Genomic DNA, 19,645 nt, shown 5'->3' on the forward strand with positions numbered 1-19,645 from the left:
TCAAAGCTATTCATCTATCTAGGTATTCATTATGGGGGCAAGCCCCCAAACCCCCTTTTGCTCGCTGCGCTCGAATTTAGGATTTTTTAGGGTTAATTTTCGGACTCGCGTTTGAAGAAGAAGGGGGAGGGATAAAGTTGGATTTTTATGAATTTCGTTGATTATTTATTGATTATCAGTGCTAATTTATTATAAATTGCTGATTCGTAATATAAAACTTCAACTTCAACTTCAACTTCACAGCAATCCCCATCCTATCCCATACATCCACAGCACTACCACAATCCAACCCTACGAATTCGCCCTCCCCAAGCCCTCTTTATACCTCTTCAAACACCTCTCCCTACTAACCTTATGTTCCACAATCCTCTCGGGATACCCCATTTTCCTCGCCATCTTCGCCGCCTCTTTATCGCCATACGGTTCGTGAATCGTCTTTCCCTTGACCCCGCGCAACTCCTCGACCCATTTGCGAATATACTCACCGTCTGCATCGAACTTCTCACTCTGCAGCAGCGGGTTAAATATTCGGAAGTACGGTTGCGGATCTACCCCCGTGCTTGCGCAGAATCCCCAGCCTCCGTTATTACTCGCGAAATCGCCATCGATGAGATGTTCCATGAAATATCTCTCGCCCATTCTCCAATCGAGGAGGAGATGTTTTGCAAGAAATGACCCCACGATCATGCGGCTGCGATTGTGCATGTAGCCGCAATGATTCAGTTGCCGCATGGCGGCGTCGACGATCGGATAGCCGGTTTTGCCTTCCGTCCAGGCTTTGAAATGGGTGGCGTTGTATTCCCATTCGATGTTTGTGTATTCGGGTTTGAAGGGTTTGTTCATGCAGACGTAGGGCCAGTGAACCAAGACGTGTTTGTAGAAATCGCGCCATGCGACTTCGGAGATCCAGGTTTGGATTCCTTGATACCCGGCATTGAGTTTCTTGGTATTGTTGTGGTCGCGCGCGGTGCGGACGGCGGTTCGGGAAGATAGGGTCCCGGATGCGAAATGTACTGAGAGGGAAGAGGTAGAGTTTAGGGAGGGAAAGTTTCGATGGTCTCCATATTTATTTATTTTTTCGTCTGCGAATTTCGCGAGTCGTTCGTGGGCTGCATCTTCACCTGCTGGCCACATGGATCGGAATCGATCCTTTTCTTCTACCGTCAAAGATTTGTTCTTTGGTGCATCTGGAATTTCCGTTTCGAATAATTTTGCAAAACTTTTGCGCGCACTGGAAGGATTTTTTTCCGGAGCATCGAAAAGTTCGAGAAGATCCGAATTCTCGTGAATATGCGCCACCCATGATTTAAACCAAGGAGAATAAACCGCATATTGTTTTCCCTGTCCACTCTTCAACTCTCCCGGACGAACCACACACGTATCATGGATCACATCCATACATATACCCTTTTCCACACAAGCTCTCACCATCCTAGCTTCTCGTCTCAACTCATCGACTTCATATTCCATATTCGCATAAAGATGTGAACACCGCCATTCCCCCAATAATTCCAGAATCCTGCCTTCGATCTTCTTTCTCTTCTCGATCGTCTCAACATAAAGCGGGATATCCAGTATCGCCAAATCCTTCTTCAAAATCTCCAAAGTCCTCAGAATAAAATCTACTCGAACCGGCGCTGTCAAATGCGCCTCGAAATCCTCAGGACTAACAATATACATTGTCACCAGAGGTACCCCCAACTTTTTCGCCTTTTGACTTGCCATCCACAATGCCGTATTATCTTTCGTCCTCAAATCACACTTGAACCAATGAACCACACATTCCCCTCCCTTCTCAATTCCCTTCCTCTCCTTTTCCGTCTCCGCAAGCGCAGTGTGTAAAGCCTCAATTGGTCTCTCCAACTCATCATTATTATATGCGATTGCGCGCGGATTACACATTTCATGGGGATAGTATTTCCTCAAGACAATGCCATTTTCTTCCGCCTCTTTTGCGCTGTGATGCGGTTGTCGAAGTTCAGATAAATCGTGGTCATCGTCGCTGACTTTTGCTTTCTTTTTGGAGCCATTGAGATGGGAGATGGGTTCAGGAGTAGAACTAGCTTTACGTTTTGCGGATGCTGCTGCGGTTGCTTTTCTTGTGGACATATTGAGGATTTGAGAGGTAGATATGCAGTTTCGATGCAGTATTTGTTGTTTTGCGAGGAATTGAGGGAGGGGTAGAATAGTTTGTTGTGAACTGCTTAACCTTGATGACAATTGCTTCAAAAATACATTTCTCGTGGAAAGAAAAAACATCAAATTTTTCTTACTTTTTTCAAAGTCACCGCCAATGTATATAGATTTATCAATTCGACACGATAAAGAAAGAAAAATGTTATTTGACGAACACGAGATTCAACGCGACCAGCGCGTACTTTTTCGATCCAAGGTCAAAGACGTCACTATGCTGTCAATCGGGAGACAAAGGCTTGGCGACAGTAAGTAGATAAGCGATTGATTATCTTTAGCTAGCGTCGATCTAAATGCAGGGGAAGAGTTCGGTATTTGACAGAGAACGACTTTTGGTCTTACCTTACGATATTAGATTTCTACTGCGTATTGAGTAGATAAAATAGATCCTCGTTTTTGTTTAGAAGTAAATGACAAAATATCAAATAACATATTTCAGACATTTCCTCGGTTTTTCGAACAATTCGAGTATATGAACTATATAGCCTTACTACTTTTCGGCTTTCTGGAGAAAACGTAATGGATATATATAATTATAAAAAGGGGTGCTCTTTGGCACTGTGTTTAATGATATATATTTTTGTTAAGCTAACATATATGAGTACTATGATGAATATTGAGGATAAACGTTTGACTAAGAAGTTGTAGACAGTAGCTCGAGTTGAGACAACATAGATATCTAGTACATAAAGCATCCAGCTCAAGCCATCTAAAATCCATGGTTAATCTAGAAATTTATTCCAAAGATTCAGTTCTTGTCGAGGCCTCTCTCTCTCTCTATTTATAAATACAACACGAAAATCAACACCCCCTCACCTCCCCCAATCTCCCCTCCTGCTTGCTCCCTCCTCGCTCTCACACACATTACCCACACAACATAAGCTCAAGCTCCCAATACAAAATCATCTAATGCAAAGTAAAGCTTCAATCTCAAGTATCTCGAACAAAAAGTGAAAATCTATCACATCAACCGGTGAAATATGTAGCCTCAATACAAAATCTCAGTCTCCCTCCATACACACAACATACCTTAATCCTGACTTCTATTCCTCAATGCATCGGGCTAGATCTCTACACCTTAGATGACATTCCATATAATTGTCATTAAATCTATCTCTTGCTCGCTTCACATTCATCATTCACAATCCATCAACCAAAGCTACAAGACCTCCTCAGCCTGTGCATTCGCTTTACGAGGCGACTCCACGGTCCCTTGGACCTCGAGAATACGAGAAAATTAAGAATAAACAAAGTCTATCTTTACATATCCACTTCTCTACCCAACCATCCTCACCCCCATTACAAAGCCAAGAAACCCCATAGAACAATACATTATAAGAAATACACAAAACATATCGCGTGCTCTGAAATTTGATCTTGTTGCACGTTCTCCCCTATCAGACTTCCAGACACCTCATTTCTATATATCAAAACCCAAGCCTATGCATTACCGACATGTAGAAATGCATAAATCAATTTGTATATACGTACACATATTTGTCGAAATGGGGAATCTTCATCTCCAGAGGTTCAAGACGCAGACTTTATCTCCTTTTTATTTTCGTGCAGCGTATGTGTGATAATTCATGTTTATATTAGAGTCTATGGATCATGTGCCTTCAATAAGTATACCAAAGAGTTTGAAGGAAAAGAACCCAGTAATTCTCGAATGTTATTGTGGAACCCTTAAGGACCATGGTAAGAAGAAGAGAAGAAAATTATCACTTAGGCACCGAACACAAAAAGATTGTTCGTTTCTATCTCGATCGAAGACAGCGAAAAAAAACTCATCATGAATAATTGATTCGCAAAAATTACAAGCAAGGTGTCGATGTAGATTCTGTTTTCTACCTCCCGGTGCACCCCTCCCTTCCGAACCTCTCATCGCGAAGATTGACTCCGTAATAAGTCGCTTCTTTCATTCTCTCATCCCTTTAAACAGTTATCTTCTTTCCTATTCTCTTCTCTCTCGTTAAAATCATGCCATCGAATGTATCATTGAGAACTCAACGAGGTACCAAACAGTAGATAATGGTATTGTAAAAGAAAACCCGCATGACAAATGATTCTCCATATTATACCAACTGCGTACTGTGGAGGTAACATTTGATATATTCCACAAATCTATCAATTAAGTAGATGAAACCGTATCGAAAGTTTGACCGTACTTTTTTGACGACAACAATATCTAGGATTTGGAAAATCAAATGAAATTGTCGGGCCAACCTATGTATGCTAGGTAGGCTAACAATGCAGTTAAATGTGCACGGCATGACGAGACGGTCCAGTTATGAGAGATAATTATGATATTATCCGAGGAAAAGCGACTGATTCAATTGTCACTAGGATGCACCTCAACTAGCAATCAGGTTCAAATTGTCATATAATGAGAGTCGTACATATTAGTGATGCTTCCGCAAGAATCAAACCCCACCAAATCAATTATGATAACTTTTGAGGATAGCTTCGACCCAACCAGAAGACACTCGTCATTCTACAGCATTAAAAAATGTGATAAATAAAGCCTCAGAATAGTATTCCCTCCAAAAAAATGTCAGACCCGTATCTGTGCTCCAACGAGATGCTCTAACGTCACAGCTCATCAGAAGGCCAGTATAAATATCATTCTCCGGCTTGTCCTGCTAAATGGGTTAATGAAAACCATCAAAAAAGCAATCTGACTCCTCGAACAAATGTATCACTTGGAAGTGTGGTCCGAGAAGTTTCGAAAAGCCAGTATGGAACGCGAAAGGTGCTACATGTTAAAAGAAATGCCCGGTCCACACACTATCAAGGTCACCGTCACCAAAAAAGAAAAAAAATATGTTGGATGTGGAATGTATCGTCGATTCGTAATCACAGATGTGAAGTGACTATTTCAGCATATGATGGCCATAAAGCTCATTCTTCCTTCACTTGATGTACGTCCTCCATTTCTTCAATCCCCATCCTTCCCAGGTATCCCAACCAGAAAAATTGCCCAAATCTATTCAAACCAATCAGTCCCGAATTCAAACAATTATAGTATCGAAATCGTATCGAATCGAGGGAAATCCTACCGAAAGAACCGAATAGTGCGAATTTATCTTTGGGATTGACCACTCCAGACGTTCTTCAACAAACCATCACGTTGAGCCAATCTGTTCAAAGAATCATCGGACTCTCCCATAGCTCTGATGAAACCGCAAAGAGCGTAAACTTGGTTCTCGCCGGTGGCGCGTCCGTTCTCGTCGACCTTTGCGATGGAGATTTGGACGGATCCGTGGTCCTTGGCCTTGATGATACGGTTGGTGGCGCTGCACTTACGTGGAACGTAACTGTATGAAGAATTAAAGATTAGAATCCATTTTCAAGACCTTCCAACGCAACAACTGTGAGCGCATATCGAAAATTGGTAAAAACGTACAGATCAACGAGTTCTCCCTTGTCGTTTTCCATTTTTGCGACTTATTGGTTGGTGAGAAGAAGAAAGGTTTAGGGAGTTCTTAAATTGGCGTTGATGTCGTCGAGGTTGAGTGAAATTGGAATTCGATCGTGGGGCTTGGAAAATGAGGGTTTATGGTAAGCGAGAGATTTTGACTTGGTGCCATATATTCAAGGTTGTTATGGCTGGTGTGTTGTGGCTCATTGCTTGCTGGCTTGGATCATCGGACATGTGACTTGGCGCACTTTTCGAGTCAGGTTTCAAACTAGTGGCGTGAATTGCTTATTCGTATTCGTAAACAAAGATCGAGGTTCTGTAGAGTGAAGATGGCGCCCACCAACAATTGTCAATATGGTATGACTTGAAGTATCAGTACATTTCTTCAGAATTTCTCATTGTATTTACATGAAAATTTTACTCAGCTGTGTTGCGCCTTCTGCTTTCAGGGCACCGCGCCTGGCGCAAAGTTCCTTTATGTAACAGTATCAATATGGCTACTACAGATGTCTTCATTATTTCCTCTTCGCCCCCGCGACAATCGGTATCTTACAATGTATCCTCACCACCTTTACCTTCTTTGGATGAAATGATTAAGCAGAAGAAAGCCCCCAACCTCCAAAGAGGTAGTGGTGCTGCATCTATTCCCTTGGACGCGACAGCAACTTTCACCACCACGTCGACTTTATTACGAAGAGGTTCCTCTGGATCTTTGCAAGGATTTAATACCGCTCAATCATTAGCGACGGCCACGGAACATGATGGAAATGGACGAAAGAAGGCTGCAAAACCCAAAGCTCCACGAAAACCCGCTGCGAAGAAGGAAGATGAACCAATTGAGAAAGTGACAAAGGCACCCCGTAAGACTACAAAGAAGAAGGATGAGAATACAGCAGAGGAAGTTGTACTAGGAATTTTGGAAGGGGTAGAAGAAAGTTCGAAGACGATTCCGGAAAAGAAACCGCGAAAATCTAGAACTAAGAAAGCGGATGATCTTAGAGAAACCGGGGAGGATGAGGGCATCACCGGTGCAATTGTGCCAGACGCTTCTAAGGCGGCAGTGGAGAAGAAAGCGCGCAAACCAAGAGTTAAGAAAAGTGATGATGTTACCGGTGAGGGGGTGAAGGAGAAAGCTCCGCGCAAGCCCAGGGCGAAGAAAACCGATGTTGAAGCTGGAAGTGAATCCGTGCCAAAAGAGAAAGCAGTAAGGAAGCCGCGAGCTAAGAAATCGGATGGGGACACAATTGCACAACCTAAGATGCCTAAGGGCAGAGTGACTAAGACCACCAATGCCTCAATTCCGGATAAAATCGAAACTCCCAAAGCTAATAAACTCAGCAAGCATTTTGCATCTAATACTGTCGTCGAAGATATACTTGCAGAGGAAGGATTTGGTTTAGCTGAGGCGGTCAAGAGAAGAAAGAACTGGACTCCACCAAAATCGAATCAAGTTCTAGTTGACTATGACGATAGTCCAGAAGCTGGCGGCTCGAGCTCTAATCAAGGATTTACCGAACTATTGGGAAGTTTTGGTTTCAGCAATAGTGAGGCAAACTCTATTGAGAAGCGGATATCCTCAGGTGTATCTAATGGAGCTGCTGCAACAAGGAAACGGAAACTAATCGAGATGGTCAACACCAATATTCCTACAGCAATTAGTACAAAAGCCGCAAAGGAAAAAGCTGTGAAGAAAAAGGCTAGAACTTTGACGGACCTCGCAACTTCTGCTTATGCAACAACAGAAGATGATAATATCATTAACAATGCGCCTGCGCCGTTGCTTCAATACTTCCCCAATGCAACCTGTGGAGAACTCACAGGTGATGGCTTTAAGATGCCCCCCAAACCAAGGTCAAAGAGTCCAGTAAAAGGATTATCGAAATCAAAAAAGGGTTCGGCAGAAGAACCAATTCTTCTCTCCCCAGAGTCTGCGCTTAAGCAAGTGGGTAACCAAGATTTTGTATTTGGAACTTCAAGTCAATTGGCAAGAGAGGATTCACCTTCTTTATTACGCGACCTGCATGATGCTATGCAAGCATCGAATGAATTAGATGATTACGACGATCCTTTTATATCGCCGCCTACGAAGATAGCTGAAAAAGCGAAGGCTGTAATAGCTGCGAAGCGAAATCTTTGGTCAATTGCAGCGCGTGATGATCATGGGGATCTGATGGATATCGAGACGGTAGACTTGGCACACACGCCTGTTGCAAAGCCGGACAGAATAATACTTTCTCAAAAACCTTCGTCATCATGGATAACTCCTGCCAAGAACGAGTGGTTCGATATTGATGAAATTGAAGATAACCGACCACCTTCCACTCAAGTGCCAGTGAGACAAATGGGACCGATAGAGATGGCCATTAGTCTGGAACTGTCGAACAGCCCTCTTCAACCTAAGACTTCTTCTAAGGATGTCTCTACGTCTTCTCCACGAAAGAAAAATACCAAGGCTTCCGTTGCCAAAGGTACTCCTAAGAACACTACAGCCGCTGAGATGCCTGACTATGAATCTTTCACTACACCACAACTATCTAGAGAAATTCAAAAATATAAGTTCAAACAAATCAAAAGTCGTAAAAAGATGATTGATTTATTGGTTCAGTGTTTTGAGAGTCAGAACCGTCCAGCCTTAGGTGTGCTGCAGGGTAATATACCAATCACGTCTCAAGAACCATCGGAAATCTCTAAAGCTGTAGCCACTTCATCCACACGTGTCGAACTCAGCATTTCTTCTTCTCAAAGAGGTCGCGGACAGTCGACCAAAAATACTACCACTACCAAGTCGAAGGCGAAGTCGAAGATTACAGATTCAGTAGCAATTTCGGAAATGGACAGTGATACCTCTCTCTCCGAGCTTCGTACACCGAAGAAATCGAAGAAGGGAAAACAACCCATCGAAGATGTCTCCGATTTTGATCACCCTATGACACCTTCACTGCTACAAAGATCTCCTTCCCAAATTCGCAAAGCTTCCAAAGCTCTAAAATTATCTCCTGCCAAAAACGATCAAGATGATGAGGCTCAACAAGCACAACTTTTCACTCATATTTATGCTGCAATCACCAGTGCGCCACCATCGCAAGATCCTTCAAACCCAAGCTGGCATGAGAAAATACTACTTTACGATCCTATTGTCCTGGAAGATTTGGCATCATGGCTGAATACGGGAGCGTTGGGTAAAGTCGGTTGGGATGGGGAGGTGGCTCCGAAAGAGGTTAAGAGATGGTGTGAAAGTAAGAGTATTTGCTGTTTATGGAAGGAAAATCAGGGGGGTGGGGCGAGGAGTAGATATTGATCATGGATATGAAGTTGTTGTGGCTTGGTCAGTTGTCTTTTGCTTTTTAATGTTTAGATACCCTGTTTTGTATACTTATCGTTATGAGCTCATGAATTTGCTGGATATGCAAGTGCGCTCGTCTACTTTGATGATGGATAAAGAAAACAATAATCATTCTATTTCACCGTTCTGGAATGCTCATGTGTCTTTCGAACATTGGTGGATGTAGTAGTATCGACATATTTGGTATTTCAAATCGGTGAAAAAATACCAACGTCTCAGAAAATAATTAGAAAAGCTTTCAGTGTTGCGGTTAAATTCGAACTTTGCTAGCGCCAAAATTTTATAATGTGGTCCAAACATCTAAGGGGGTTTCGCAAGACCCCTTCGCCTGAAGAACCCTTGCCAAAACAGGAGCTCATTAGGAACCTCTCACACCAACTGTCTCTAAAATTCTTACCGGTGTAACATTCTATTTCTATTTCATCCTAATTCTTGAAATGCATCGCCAAGGTGATATGAGCGGCTTCCTATGAGAGAAATCTGGCGATTGCATTGTATGCTTTCTTGGCCAAAGCAGTCCGATGTCTCGGATGAATTTGCCTTGATAGTTCATCTGATGTTTTTCATTTGTTGATGAAATAAGATGAAGTGATGTGATAACGTAATGATTTTATTATAAGTTCACTTCATTCCTTCACCGTGTTTTCCATTTCATCATTCGTTTTCACCTCATTGATTGTTCTATTCTTATTATTCATACATTCTTTTCAGCTGTGCTGTAGATCGTTCCTTTTCTGAAATCCATTGATTCTACCTTTACATATATATCTATATACATATACCAAAAATCCTTCGAGGCTAGTCTTAAAAATTCAATAAATACTAAAAATGCAATTCTCGAACCTCGCAATTCTCTTCTCGCTCTCAGTAGCAACCCTTGCGGCACCAATTGATACAGCCAAACGTGCTACCACGAAAGCTACAAGTGCCAGTGTTCTTACTGCAGGAGACTACAGTACCTTCCAAGTTTCTGACGGAGTAGGCGGAGATGCTCTGGCGGAAGTCAATGCCAAATTTCCTGTACGGACTCTCATCATCATTTTCTCTTGTCCATTTCCGTCTTCAGAAAGTCTCAGCCCCTAACAAACCCCTAGATCGATACCTCAAACTTCGCCGGTGTCTCAACTGCTGATCTAGCTATAATAACTAAAGCTGCTCAAATTTCCGAAGACGCTGAAGTAGGTACCGGTGGTTTCAATGATGCTATTGATGCTGCAGGTGGGACGAGCTCTACCGCTGGTGCTGCGTTGCAGGTTGGAAAAATTAAGAACAAGGTTTTAAAATTACAGACAGACGTTCTGAGGATTCAGATACAGACAGCACAGGGGAATGCTGGGAGTGAGTTGCTCCCTTTTCGTGTCTTTTGGAGTGAATGATAATGTTGAAAGATGACGCTAATGAATGATTAGGCTCGAGTGAACTTGCAACGCAACAAAAGAAGCTCGCGACGAATGTTGCATTGGATGCTGCGCAGGCCGGGAAAACTAGCAAGAGTATTAGTTTCTCGGGGACAGATTAAGTCTAGGGTATGTGGAGGGTAATATTGGAGATGAAAATACACATTGAGTAAGTGTGAGATACGATTTCGAGAGAAGAATAGAATAAATAATATTGAAGGACTGGGTCATTCATCTTTGCTCCATAGCATAAAAATCGTAAATTCTCAAACCATTTCGACTTTCAATCATTTTCGAAGCCTAGACCAGTCATGAGTAAAGATCGTCAGGGTGACATCGAATGCACGTGGGATTCCACTGAGATGTATCGATACCAATATTGATTCAAAAGATGGCTACTCAACACACCTCGATAGACAGCACACTACTCATATACATAGAGTGACCCATCGCCAAAACCCACAGTTCCTCCTGAGTTCGCGTTGATGTGGTTCAAACTTCCATCTTCGAACCTTCAATCGCCTACAATCATTATCGCTCGCCTCCCATTCAACGCTAGTCTTTTTTAGAACCTGATTCTTCTTCCTCTGCACTAAGCCGGTAGCTCCCAAAGCCGAAGATAGACTCGATTGCACATTTCCGGAGGAAGGCATGATTTATATCCTCATTGAATGTGTATTTAAACTCCAGATCAAGCTCGAACGTGCACCCTAACTTCATTCTAGATGCTTGTATCAACTGCTCAATTTCGGGCCTCCTGGAGGACCGATGTTCACAAATCGTGATAAGCCGCAGCCCCGCAAGATTTTTCCAGGTTTTCCAATTGATTTGTCTAGCAGAATAGATTGTCCCAAGACTGATGTTCTGAATAGATTTCGCTTGCTGCAAAGATACATGACTGGCAAATCTCAGAGCAACAAGGTGATTTTTGAATCCAAAGGTGTTGCAACTCCAGCTAGACTGACCAATGTGTTTGGTTTCATGGTAAAGCTGTCGGTTCACTAGCCAGAGACGGGTGACTTGATATTGCTGTTGGTAAAAAATACCGCCTTTGGTCCATTGCTTATAGCGGATGTGGTTTTGCTGTCGCCAGCGGAGTTCATGCAGTTGATAATTCACCATGATGTACTGAGGAGTAGGTGCGAGTAAATCGCAAATCTGATTACGGACTTCTGGTGGGAGGCAAAAAATTGCGAACCGTTTGTCGCTCCTTAGCAAACTATTCCAGCGTCAGTAGCCAATCTGCACAAAAGTCGAATGACTTCATACAGTCTTTTTGGGGTAGAAGTTAGTCCTATTTGAATTTCTGAATGATTGGAATCATCTTCCTCAGTTATAGGATCCCTATCTACGCCTCAAGATGCAGGTGGCTTTTGTTTTCCCATGGATAAAATTGTTGGAAATGGTAAGGACCGAAGAACTTTGTGCTACTTTAGCTCTGTCCATCTTGTCTCTCCAAAACGCTATTTGGGTAGACTTGTATGTCTAGATGACACCTTGGACTCTCTCATTTTTGCGAGTTCGACTTGTATAAGACACGACGAATTGTTTGAAGCTGCGCTGTGGTGGGTGAAGTAGTTCTGGTAGATATTTAAATCAGTCTCAAGCTGCGCAAACGTATGAAGAATGAAGTGATCTGGCTCAGATATCACGATGCAATATGATACTGAACTATTGACAATGATTAGGTGGGAGTAAGGAGTGACTAGCAATGGAGTTAGATTGCATTGCTTTTCACGCACCTTTATAGCATCAACACGAGTTTGCTTCCTCGTTTGAAATTAAATAGACACAAGAGGCGACGAGTACTTTATTTAAGTACGACGTGCTGAGAGGTTACACAATTGATGCCCTTGCCACGTGATGGCCAGGCTGCAACATGTAGCATGCCGAAAAGCAAACGCATTTTCTATTCAAACACCTTTTCAATCCTCATCTCTTTCATCTTTAAACTAGAATTACTTGTTTATCAGATGGTCAATGAAGCAGCAGCAAGTCTAGTATCTACTGGTGGAAAAATCGTTTTAGGCAGTATTTCGGTTAGCATGTTTTTACACTGCTACTTTCGTCAACTCAAGCTTACTAGGTAGGTCTAGAGCGTTTGTTGTTTCGTTTTCGACGCAAAACCCCCTAAGAACCTACATCTAACTTTGACAGCTTACCGTATCAAAGCTCTACTTTGACACGATCATTACCACACTGATCTCGATGATATCTATCGGCAATCATGAAAACTCATCCCACAGAACCACCCAATCAATGGGTCAGAGAGAAAACTTATATAGATCTAGCATCAAATGCTGTTTTCTTGTCGTATCATGCATATCTATCTGCAATCAGAAGTACCAGTCAACGGATTGGAGAGACAAGATGTACAGATTTAGCATCAGGAAAAGTATTCACAGTTCTACCACCAGGCTTGACAGCCACTGGAAGAGTGAGTCAGCGACGAGAATGGTTATCGTTTGGTACATTTACCCGAGAAGCCGATGGAGAGGATGAACGGTTTGGCAAAAGAGAGCTAAAGCGAAAACGGGGGCGGGGCCGAGGGCGAAAAGCTGGCCTTTGTATGAAACTCAAACCAGTGTAAGGAATCAGTGCCGTTTACTTTGGTACTACTTACTGATGGGAAAATATAGTAGCATAGAAAATAATAAAACATTCTCGCCCTTCCTACGCTTACCACCTGAGATTCGAACTCAAATCTATGGCCTATTATCTCCTCCCTCCCAAATCATCGAGGTACTCTATCACCATTTTCAACGTGGTGTTGAAGTACGTAATGACATACGCTACATAAAGTACACCAAAGGAGGTCTGGCCTACTACAAGAATCTACCAGTGACTTGTCTTTGGCAAGTATGTCGACAGATTTACCAAGAGAAAGCATACAATATGTATGACCTAAATACTTTCGCGTTTCATGATATGGATACCCTGCAAAGGATCTTAAACACCCTATCATTGACGCAGAGGAATAATATCAAACATGTTTGCTTGGCGTCTTTTTCCAATGTTCAGGACATGTCCGAGATTTTGTTGAAAAGATTTCATGGGCTTGAGACTATAGTCGCCTTAGTGTGGAGCGATTCTACTTGGCCAGCTTACATGAATCCAGTGTTCAGCTTTCTTGAGGCACAGGAATAGCGGACCCTGAAGGGGAAAGAAAAAGATAACTATTGAGTATTAACCGATCACTCAAATTAAGAACCACCCAGGGGTCGACTACTATCCATACGCTTCGATAGATTGATGCAACGTCGCGTTCAAGAGAGCCATAGTTCCAGGCAAGACCGACGACAATCATGTGGTACGGGGAGCTAGAACATTTCAACACGTACAGTCTGAGATTCAAAACATGGAAAGAAGTTGTTGGCAGGCACAAGATGGACCAAATGAACCTCAGCTAGCTCGTGAGATTTTCGGGGAATAGGATATTTGCTTTCACAACACTGGCATTGAGATGCCTGCACATGGTTCTATTTCACTACAAAAGCGTTCCCATTACTTGCCCAAATATTAGGTAGCTTTGAATTTGCGAGTATCTTATAATTTATCTGCTGGGTTCTTATCCAAGCTTCTTACATTGAATATAAACAGTGATGACTAGATCAATATCTTCTACGGTAATCGCCATACCTGGATACTTCGATACCTTTAGCCATCAAGGTGTGGGCAGTGCTTGCAGAGTTTTCACGCACAGCTTTTGAGTGTCTAATATACAAGTGAATTTTTTGAAAGGAAAAGACTTGCACATAAGCGACGAGAAGGTGAAGCGGCGATGCACCGACAGCTTCGCTCACTCTACAAAGATTAGCAGCCGATCATATAATCAGCCTCAATCATTTGATGTGTGCATACAAGGACTTTTTCGTATGGCATATTATAAGGTATGAAATATAGCTGTGAAAACCCACACCGTATGAGCGAGTACCTCATGATGCTTCAAGCAGAGGTGATGGTAACAAGATAACGATCAGTCAACGCCGACATTATTCAAGCCAATCAAGTGATTCTATTTTGCGTGCAGAGATTTTTACCTTGAGGGTCTTGAATGTAACAAAGAGGTTGCGCCATCGAAGTGAATATATGGGAAACCCCGCTCGCGGGAGGTTGAGAAATGAGATAACGACGACGACGATGATAGATTCAATTTTTAACAAGTTTCAAGCCAATGAGACAATTTTGAAAACTTTGAAAGAATTGTGCGTGAAATTTTTTTCACTCTCAGGAAGTCGCTGGATGATTGCGCCATTGGAGTGAATATCATCGGCGACTTAGAGGGCTCAAATCAAGGCAGAATTAACGATTTCTTTTCTATCACTGGCTAGAAACCAAGAATAAGTGAATCTGTATTTTTCAATAGAACGGGAAAGAACTTACTAGTCTACTATGTTTGTCCATTCGAGCAGGAATGAATTGTCTACTTAAGAGACTGGTCTCCCCGATTTTTCAATCTTTCTTCTTCTTCCTTACTCAACAAACCAACCTCCCAATCAATTGGGAAGTTCCGCTCACACACATTACATTACATCCTTGGTCAGTTGCTCTTTTCTTTCAATCATTCCATAATGCTTTACCTTGTTCAAGACCATTACTCTCTCATGATACTCCACCTTCTTCAGAAAAGCTCACCTGCTAATCGTTTATCACCATTACAGACACCCATCGCACAACCATTAAAATGTCTGACGACGAATCTCAACAGGTAAGATCATCTTCCCCCACTACCTGTCAATCATTCCCCCATATGCCATCCCCATCAATCCATGATCTCGGGTCATGGAGCGTCTAAAACTGGAGGCGGTCACAGCTGCTTCCTTCCTAGCTCTTTCTTGTCCATCTCTCCCTTCTACCTCGAATCTCAGGAATTGGGGACTTGGTTGGTGGTGTAGCCAGGCATGTTCGTCCTCTAGATACCCATTGTGGTTGGGTCTAAACCAGCGTACTCTCGTTTGGGGGGGACTTCCTTGGCCAACGTAGACTGTAGTCAGTTACGCATGATTGGGGATAACTATCAGATTATGAGAACTAGTGATATTCGCTTGGCGGAAACGTCATATAGCGATCCGGCCCGACACTCGAGCTGTGAATCTCGAGTGGTAGCTTCACATCTTTACGGTGCGCTTTTACGGGGCACCGGTGCACCTCAACTCTCCGTGTTCTATTGAAATGATGACTTGGCCACGTACAGTTGATTGACAGGATGGTGATCTTACTCAGCCATGACACTTCGGCTGACGTTCATTTCTTACTTTAGTCTCCTCGAAACTTGAGGCCTCCCCGAGGCAATCGTCGGCTTGACTCTGAGTTCGACGACTTCGCAGCGACTACCGTGTAAGTTTGACTGCATCAACATCAGACTTGCTACTGTATCACTAATAGAATCATAGGACTCCCAATGAATTGACCGTCGATGTCGTCACTGCATATGTTGCTATGATAAATGAAGAGGCTGCGGCCGAGAAAAATGTTTTCAAGTCGAAGGTTCACAGCGTACGTATGCTTCCGCATCTTTTCATGCTATCCTGCAGCTTGATTTGGTGAGGCTAACATGAGATTTCAATCTGCAAAAACCACTCTATTCAAAATGGTTTTTCTGAAATCCTTGTTTTTTAGTGCCAAAACTTCGTAGTAATGCTTTTTGACTTGTTCAGCCTCTCTGTCAAAGGCATTTTTGACTTATTCAACCTCTCTGTCAAAAGAATCTTCTTTTTGGTATGTTCCGATGTCTCTTCAATGTCTCTGTGTTTGATTATTCTGACATAGATCCAGGTCCTCTTTTGTACTCTCTTGGACTTCCTAGGCTACCGCGGGACAGTGATTCTAGATCATTTCACTGCGCAAGGCGATATGGCTCTCCTTGAGACTGTTTGGTTCGGGGGGTTTGCGTTGCTTATTTTCATGATGTGGTTTCTACTTTGATGACATTTTCAGCCGCATGTTCTGTTTATCATAAATACCCAGTAACTGGAATTGTAACATCTAAAATCCAAATCAAACCATGTAATCTGCACTTGAAGTATTTACCATACGCATTTTGTTTACTGCATCTTTGCGGTTTAGCCTTAACGCGCTCAAGAACTTCAGGTTTCTGCACAATGCTCACATATTCTGATATAGATAGGGTGATTTAGTAAATGGATTTGTAACTTCTGAAATCTAAATCAAACCATGTAATCTACACTTGAAATACTCATCCTCATGCATCGTGTTCACTGAACTATTGCAGTCTAGCCTCCATGCGCCAAAGGACTTCGAAATTCCACGCAAGGCTTGTAAAGACTACCTTACCCCTCAGACTTCTGCACCAAGGTAATGATCATCTCACCCGTGGGTACATAACGAGCCACCATCCATGGCAAAAGAAATTAATTATCAAAAAGTAATATCTAATCTATCATCTCAAATCGAGTTCATAATTCAAAAAGAGCAAAGATTAGCACAGAAAAAAGTAACTCGCACGATCTCTAATCCGCAGTTCCACTCTTACCACTTGCATTTCTGCTTGCAGTCTCCTTCTCCACCAGCTTGAATGGTCTGTATACTGGATCCCACATTTGTTCTCTAATCCACTCTTCTAAATCTTCATCTTCAGTTGGAATGCCCTTCTCCTGTGCCAGACCTTCCTCTACCGACGTTTTGATCACCGCTTTAGCAATACGAACGCTGATTTCGCGTACATCGGCAACATCGGGTAATAATCCCTTGTCTGGATTCTTCAATGCCGGACTCTGAGCTGCTAGTGCTTTGACGGCTGAGACTAGCATCTTATCACTCAATAATTTTGTGCGGGAGAGAACGCATCCGAGACCGATGCCGGGGAAACAGGTCGAGTTGTTACATTCTGCAACTTCGTATTCATGGCCTTCGTATTTGACGGGTGGGAAAGGTGAGCCGGTGGCGATCAAAGCTTTGCCTTTGGTCCATTCGTTGATGTCTTTTGGATCGGCTTCGTGAAGACGGGTAGGGTTGCTGAGGGGGAAAACGATAGGTCGGTCGACGTGAGAGGCCATTTCTTGGATGATTTCTTTGGTGAAGGATTTGGGTTTTGTGGAGGTACCGATTAAGACGTGCGGTTTGACTTCTTTGATGACCTGGAGAAGATCACTGTGGTTTTTATCTTTCCAATCTGAATCTTCACGTGCATAGGGAATTTGTGCATGCGTGAGTTTGTCACCGTGGGACTTCAGAAGGAGACCGGGCTTATCCACACAATAGATTTGCTTGGCGGCTTCTTCCTTGGACTTTCCACTATCTGCTGCAATGGCATCGCGAATTTGATCTGCAATTCCGGTTCCAGCTGTTCCGGAACCGAAGATCACAATTCGTGTGTCTTCGATCTTGATTTTGCTCACGTGAAGACCGGCCATCATTGCTGCCAAGGTGACACATCCAGTTCCTTGGACATCATCATTGAAGCAAGCCATCTCGGGACGATATCGGTCGAGGATTCTTCGGGCTGTAAATTCGTTAGTATAGTATGCTTCAGTGAAGGGCATCATTCTCACCATTTGGAAGACCGAAATCCTCGAAATGAATATATGCATTAGGATAAAGTTTTCGGGCATTTTGAACAAATTTGTCGACAAAATCGTCGTATTCCTTGCCCCTCACTCTGGATTTCTTCAAACCAAGGTATAGATCATCGTTGAGAAGTTTCTCGTTATCGGTTCCGCAATCTAAGACAACTGGGAGTGTACGATTTGGATGGATTCCAGCACAGAGTGTGGTGAGAACTAGTTTTGCAACTGAGATCAAGACACCACCGACTCCTTGGTCTCCGATTCCGAGAATTTCTTCTCCGTCTATAGTGTGTTAGTTTTGCCATGAAAAGCATGGCTGCATTTGACATACCAGTGACAACAATGTAGTCAATATCTTCTGGTCCACCCCATTGCGCTAAATCGTCATGAATTCGATCTGTATCATCAATATTCAGGAAACAACCATCAGGTCTTCTAAATATTCTAGAATAGTTCTCAATCGCCTCGCCTTCTGTTGGTGTATAGATAATGGAGAACATTTCCTTCATATGATCTTGGATCAACTGGGTTGAAGTCAGAAGAGGTCATCATGATCATGACTTTCACACGTGATCGTCCAAATCCCTCGAGACATACATCCGCCGAAGAGAGCAGGCAGGTGCGAGACGGAAGTTATTGAAGCAAAGATGAAGAACTTACTCTGTAATATAGAACCTCATTCTGATCAGCCAACGAAGTCATGAAAGTATTCTTCGCCAAATCATCTGATCTCGAACTATATTGATCATAAGCCCTCTTAACTTGTTGATCCAAAGTCGAGACATTTGACGGCAATAATCCTGTCAACTTAAACTTTCTACGTTCATCTGCTGGGAAGCCTGCACCTTTGTTGAGGTAAGGTGTGTTTAGAAGTGCAGTGCCTGTTAAAGCACATTCTAGAGGACCACTGGTACTGAGAGGTAGATGTCCGAATTTGGGATGTTTTTCATTTGGCTTGGTGCGCTTGTGAACAGACGAGATGTTTCTCTGAAGGGAAGGGTTATCGGAAGACATAATTGCTTGCTGTTTCGAAGTCAATGGGGTGATTCGGAGGTAGTTGGTATGTGGGGTTGATGTAAGATTGTTGTATTTGAGAGGATTCAGATTTCGTTTGAAGGCTTGAGCCATGTAATTAATATCAAGGATAAGATGGTGATTGAAGAACGGAGGATATGGTAAGATTCATTAAATTCACTGGACTATATGTATTATATGTAGGATTGAGGTAAGTCTGTGACCTCAATATGTCCAATTCCCATATTATGATGATGTATTTTCCGAAGTTGCATTGTAGACGAAAGTTCTAATCAACGGGATGACGTTACTTGGCACAAGTTGGAACATTTGAAGTTGTGGATAAGGGAAAATGTACCGAAGCATTGGAAAGCTTGATTTTCATATGGATTTGTTAGATAATATAGATGATTAGTATGGTGCAAATGATTTACACTTATCAAAAAGAATGGAGATTATTAGACGTACGACCAATATAATGTAGTCGTGGTTGATATTTTTGGATTTCCTGATTAGCTCTCGGATTCACCTCGTAGCTATTTGTTCCAGAACCCGGATATTGTTTTTCGATTGTGCTTTGATGATTGGAGATGATATGGTGTGTGAGCTATTAAGACAATACATCATTTACACCGATTAGTTTTATATTATCACCCCTACTATTCTCGTCATTCTGTCAAGTTACCTTGAAGGTCTAGCGAAGTCAATATAACTCACTCCTGTGTTGAACCTCTACTATCAACAATTCCCC

General features: G+C 42.6%; 6 protein-coding genes across 6 annotated transcripts; 3 read left to right on the top strand and 3 right to left on the bottom strand.

Moving 5' to 3' along the window:
* Window positions 1-291: 291 nt before the first annotated feature.
* EAE97_005979 (uncharacterized protein) lies at window positions 292-2,109 on the bottom strand (the record flags this gene model as incomplete). Its single annotated transcript, XM_038876492.1, has 1 exon — window positions 292-2,109. The coding sequence occupies one exon, from the start codon at window positions 2,107-2,109 to the stop codon at window positions 292-294; it is 1,818 nt and encodes a 605-aa protein (XP_038732968.1).
* A 2,858-nt stretch (window positions 2,110-4,967) lies between these two features.
* On the bottom strand, window positions 4,968-5,735 carry EAE97_005980 (uncharacterized protein). Its single transcript, XM_038876493.1, has 3 exons — window positions 5,600-5,735; window positions 5,253-5,510; window positions 4,968-5,179 (listed from the first exon to the last, which is right to left on the bottom strand). The coding sequence occupies exons 1-2, from the start codon at window positions 5,629-5,631 to the stop codon at window positions 5,276-5,278; spliced, it is 267 nt and encodes an 88-aa protein (XP_038732969.1). The 5' UTR covers window positions 5,632-5,735; the 3' UTR covers window positions 4,968-5,179; window positions 5,253-5,275.
* A 372-nt stretch (window positions 5,736-6,107) lies between these two features.
* EAE97_005981 (uncharacterized protein) lies at window positions 6,108-8,912 on the top strand (the record flags this gene model as incomplete). Its single annotated transcript, XM_038876494.1, has 1 exon — window positions 6,108-8,912. The coding sequence occupies one exon, from the start codon at window positions 6,108-6,110 to the stop codon at window positions 8,910-8,912; it is 2,805 nt and encodes a 934-aa protein (XP_038732970.1).
* A 733-nt stretch (window positions 8,913-9,645) lies between these two features.
* On the top strand, window positions 9,646-10,534 carry EAE97_005982 (uncharacterized protein). The gene is made up of 3 exons (XM_038876495.1): window positions 9,646-9,977; window positions 10,052-10,295; window positions 10,367-10,534. Exons 1-3 carry the CDS (start codon window positions 9,786-9,788, stop codon window positions 10,474-10,476), a joined length of 546 nt encoding a protein of 181 aa, XP_038732971.1. The 5' UTR covers window positions 9,646-9,785; the 3' UTR covers window positions 10,477-10,534.
* Window positions 10,535-15,038: 4,504 nt separating this feature from the next.
* EAE97_005983 (uncharacterized protein) lies at window positions 15,039-16,279 on the top strand (the record flags this gene model as incomplete). The annotated part of the gene is made up of 4 exons (XM_038876496.1): window positions 15,039-15,062; window positions 15,615-15,691; window positions 15,748-15,850; window positions 16,130-16,279. 4 exons carry the CDS (start codon window positions 15,039-15,041, stop codon window positions 16,277-16,279), a joined length of 354 nt encoding a protein of 117 aa, XP_038732972.1.
* A 545-nt stretch (window positions 16,280-16,824) lies between these two features.
* On the bottom strand, window positions 16,825-19,008 carry EAE97_005984 (uncharacterized protein; the record flags this gene model as incomplete). Its single annotated transcript, XM_038876497.1, has 4 exons — window positions 16,825-17,816; window positions 17,866-18,162; window positions 18,212-18,404; window positions 18,541-19,008. 4 exons carry the CDS (start codon window positions 19,006-19,008, stop codon window positions 16,825-16,827), a joined length of 1,950 nt encoding a protein of 649 aa, XP_038732973.1.
* Between the last annotated feature and the right edge of the window lie 637 nt (window positions 19,009-19,645).

Source organism: Botrytis byssoidea, assembly GCF_014898295.1.
Source record: "Botrytis byssoidea strain MUCL 94 chromosome Unknown BBYS_010, whole genome shotgun sequence".
NCBI lineage: Eukaryota > Fungi > Ascomycota > Leotiomycetes > Helotiales > Sclerotiniaceae > Botrytis > Botrytis byssoidea.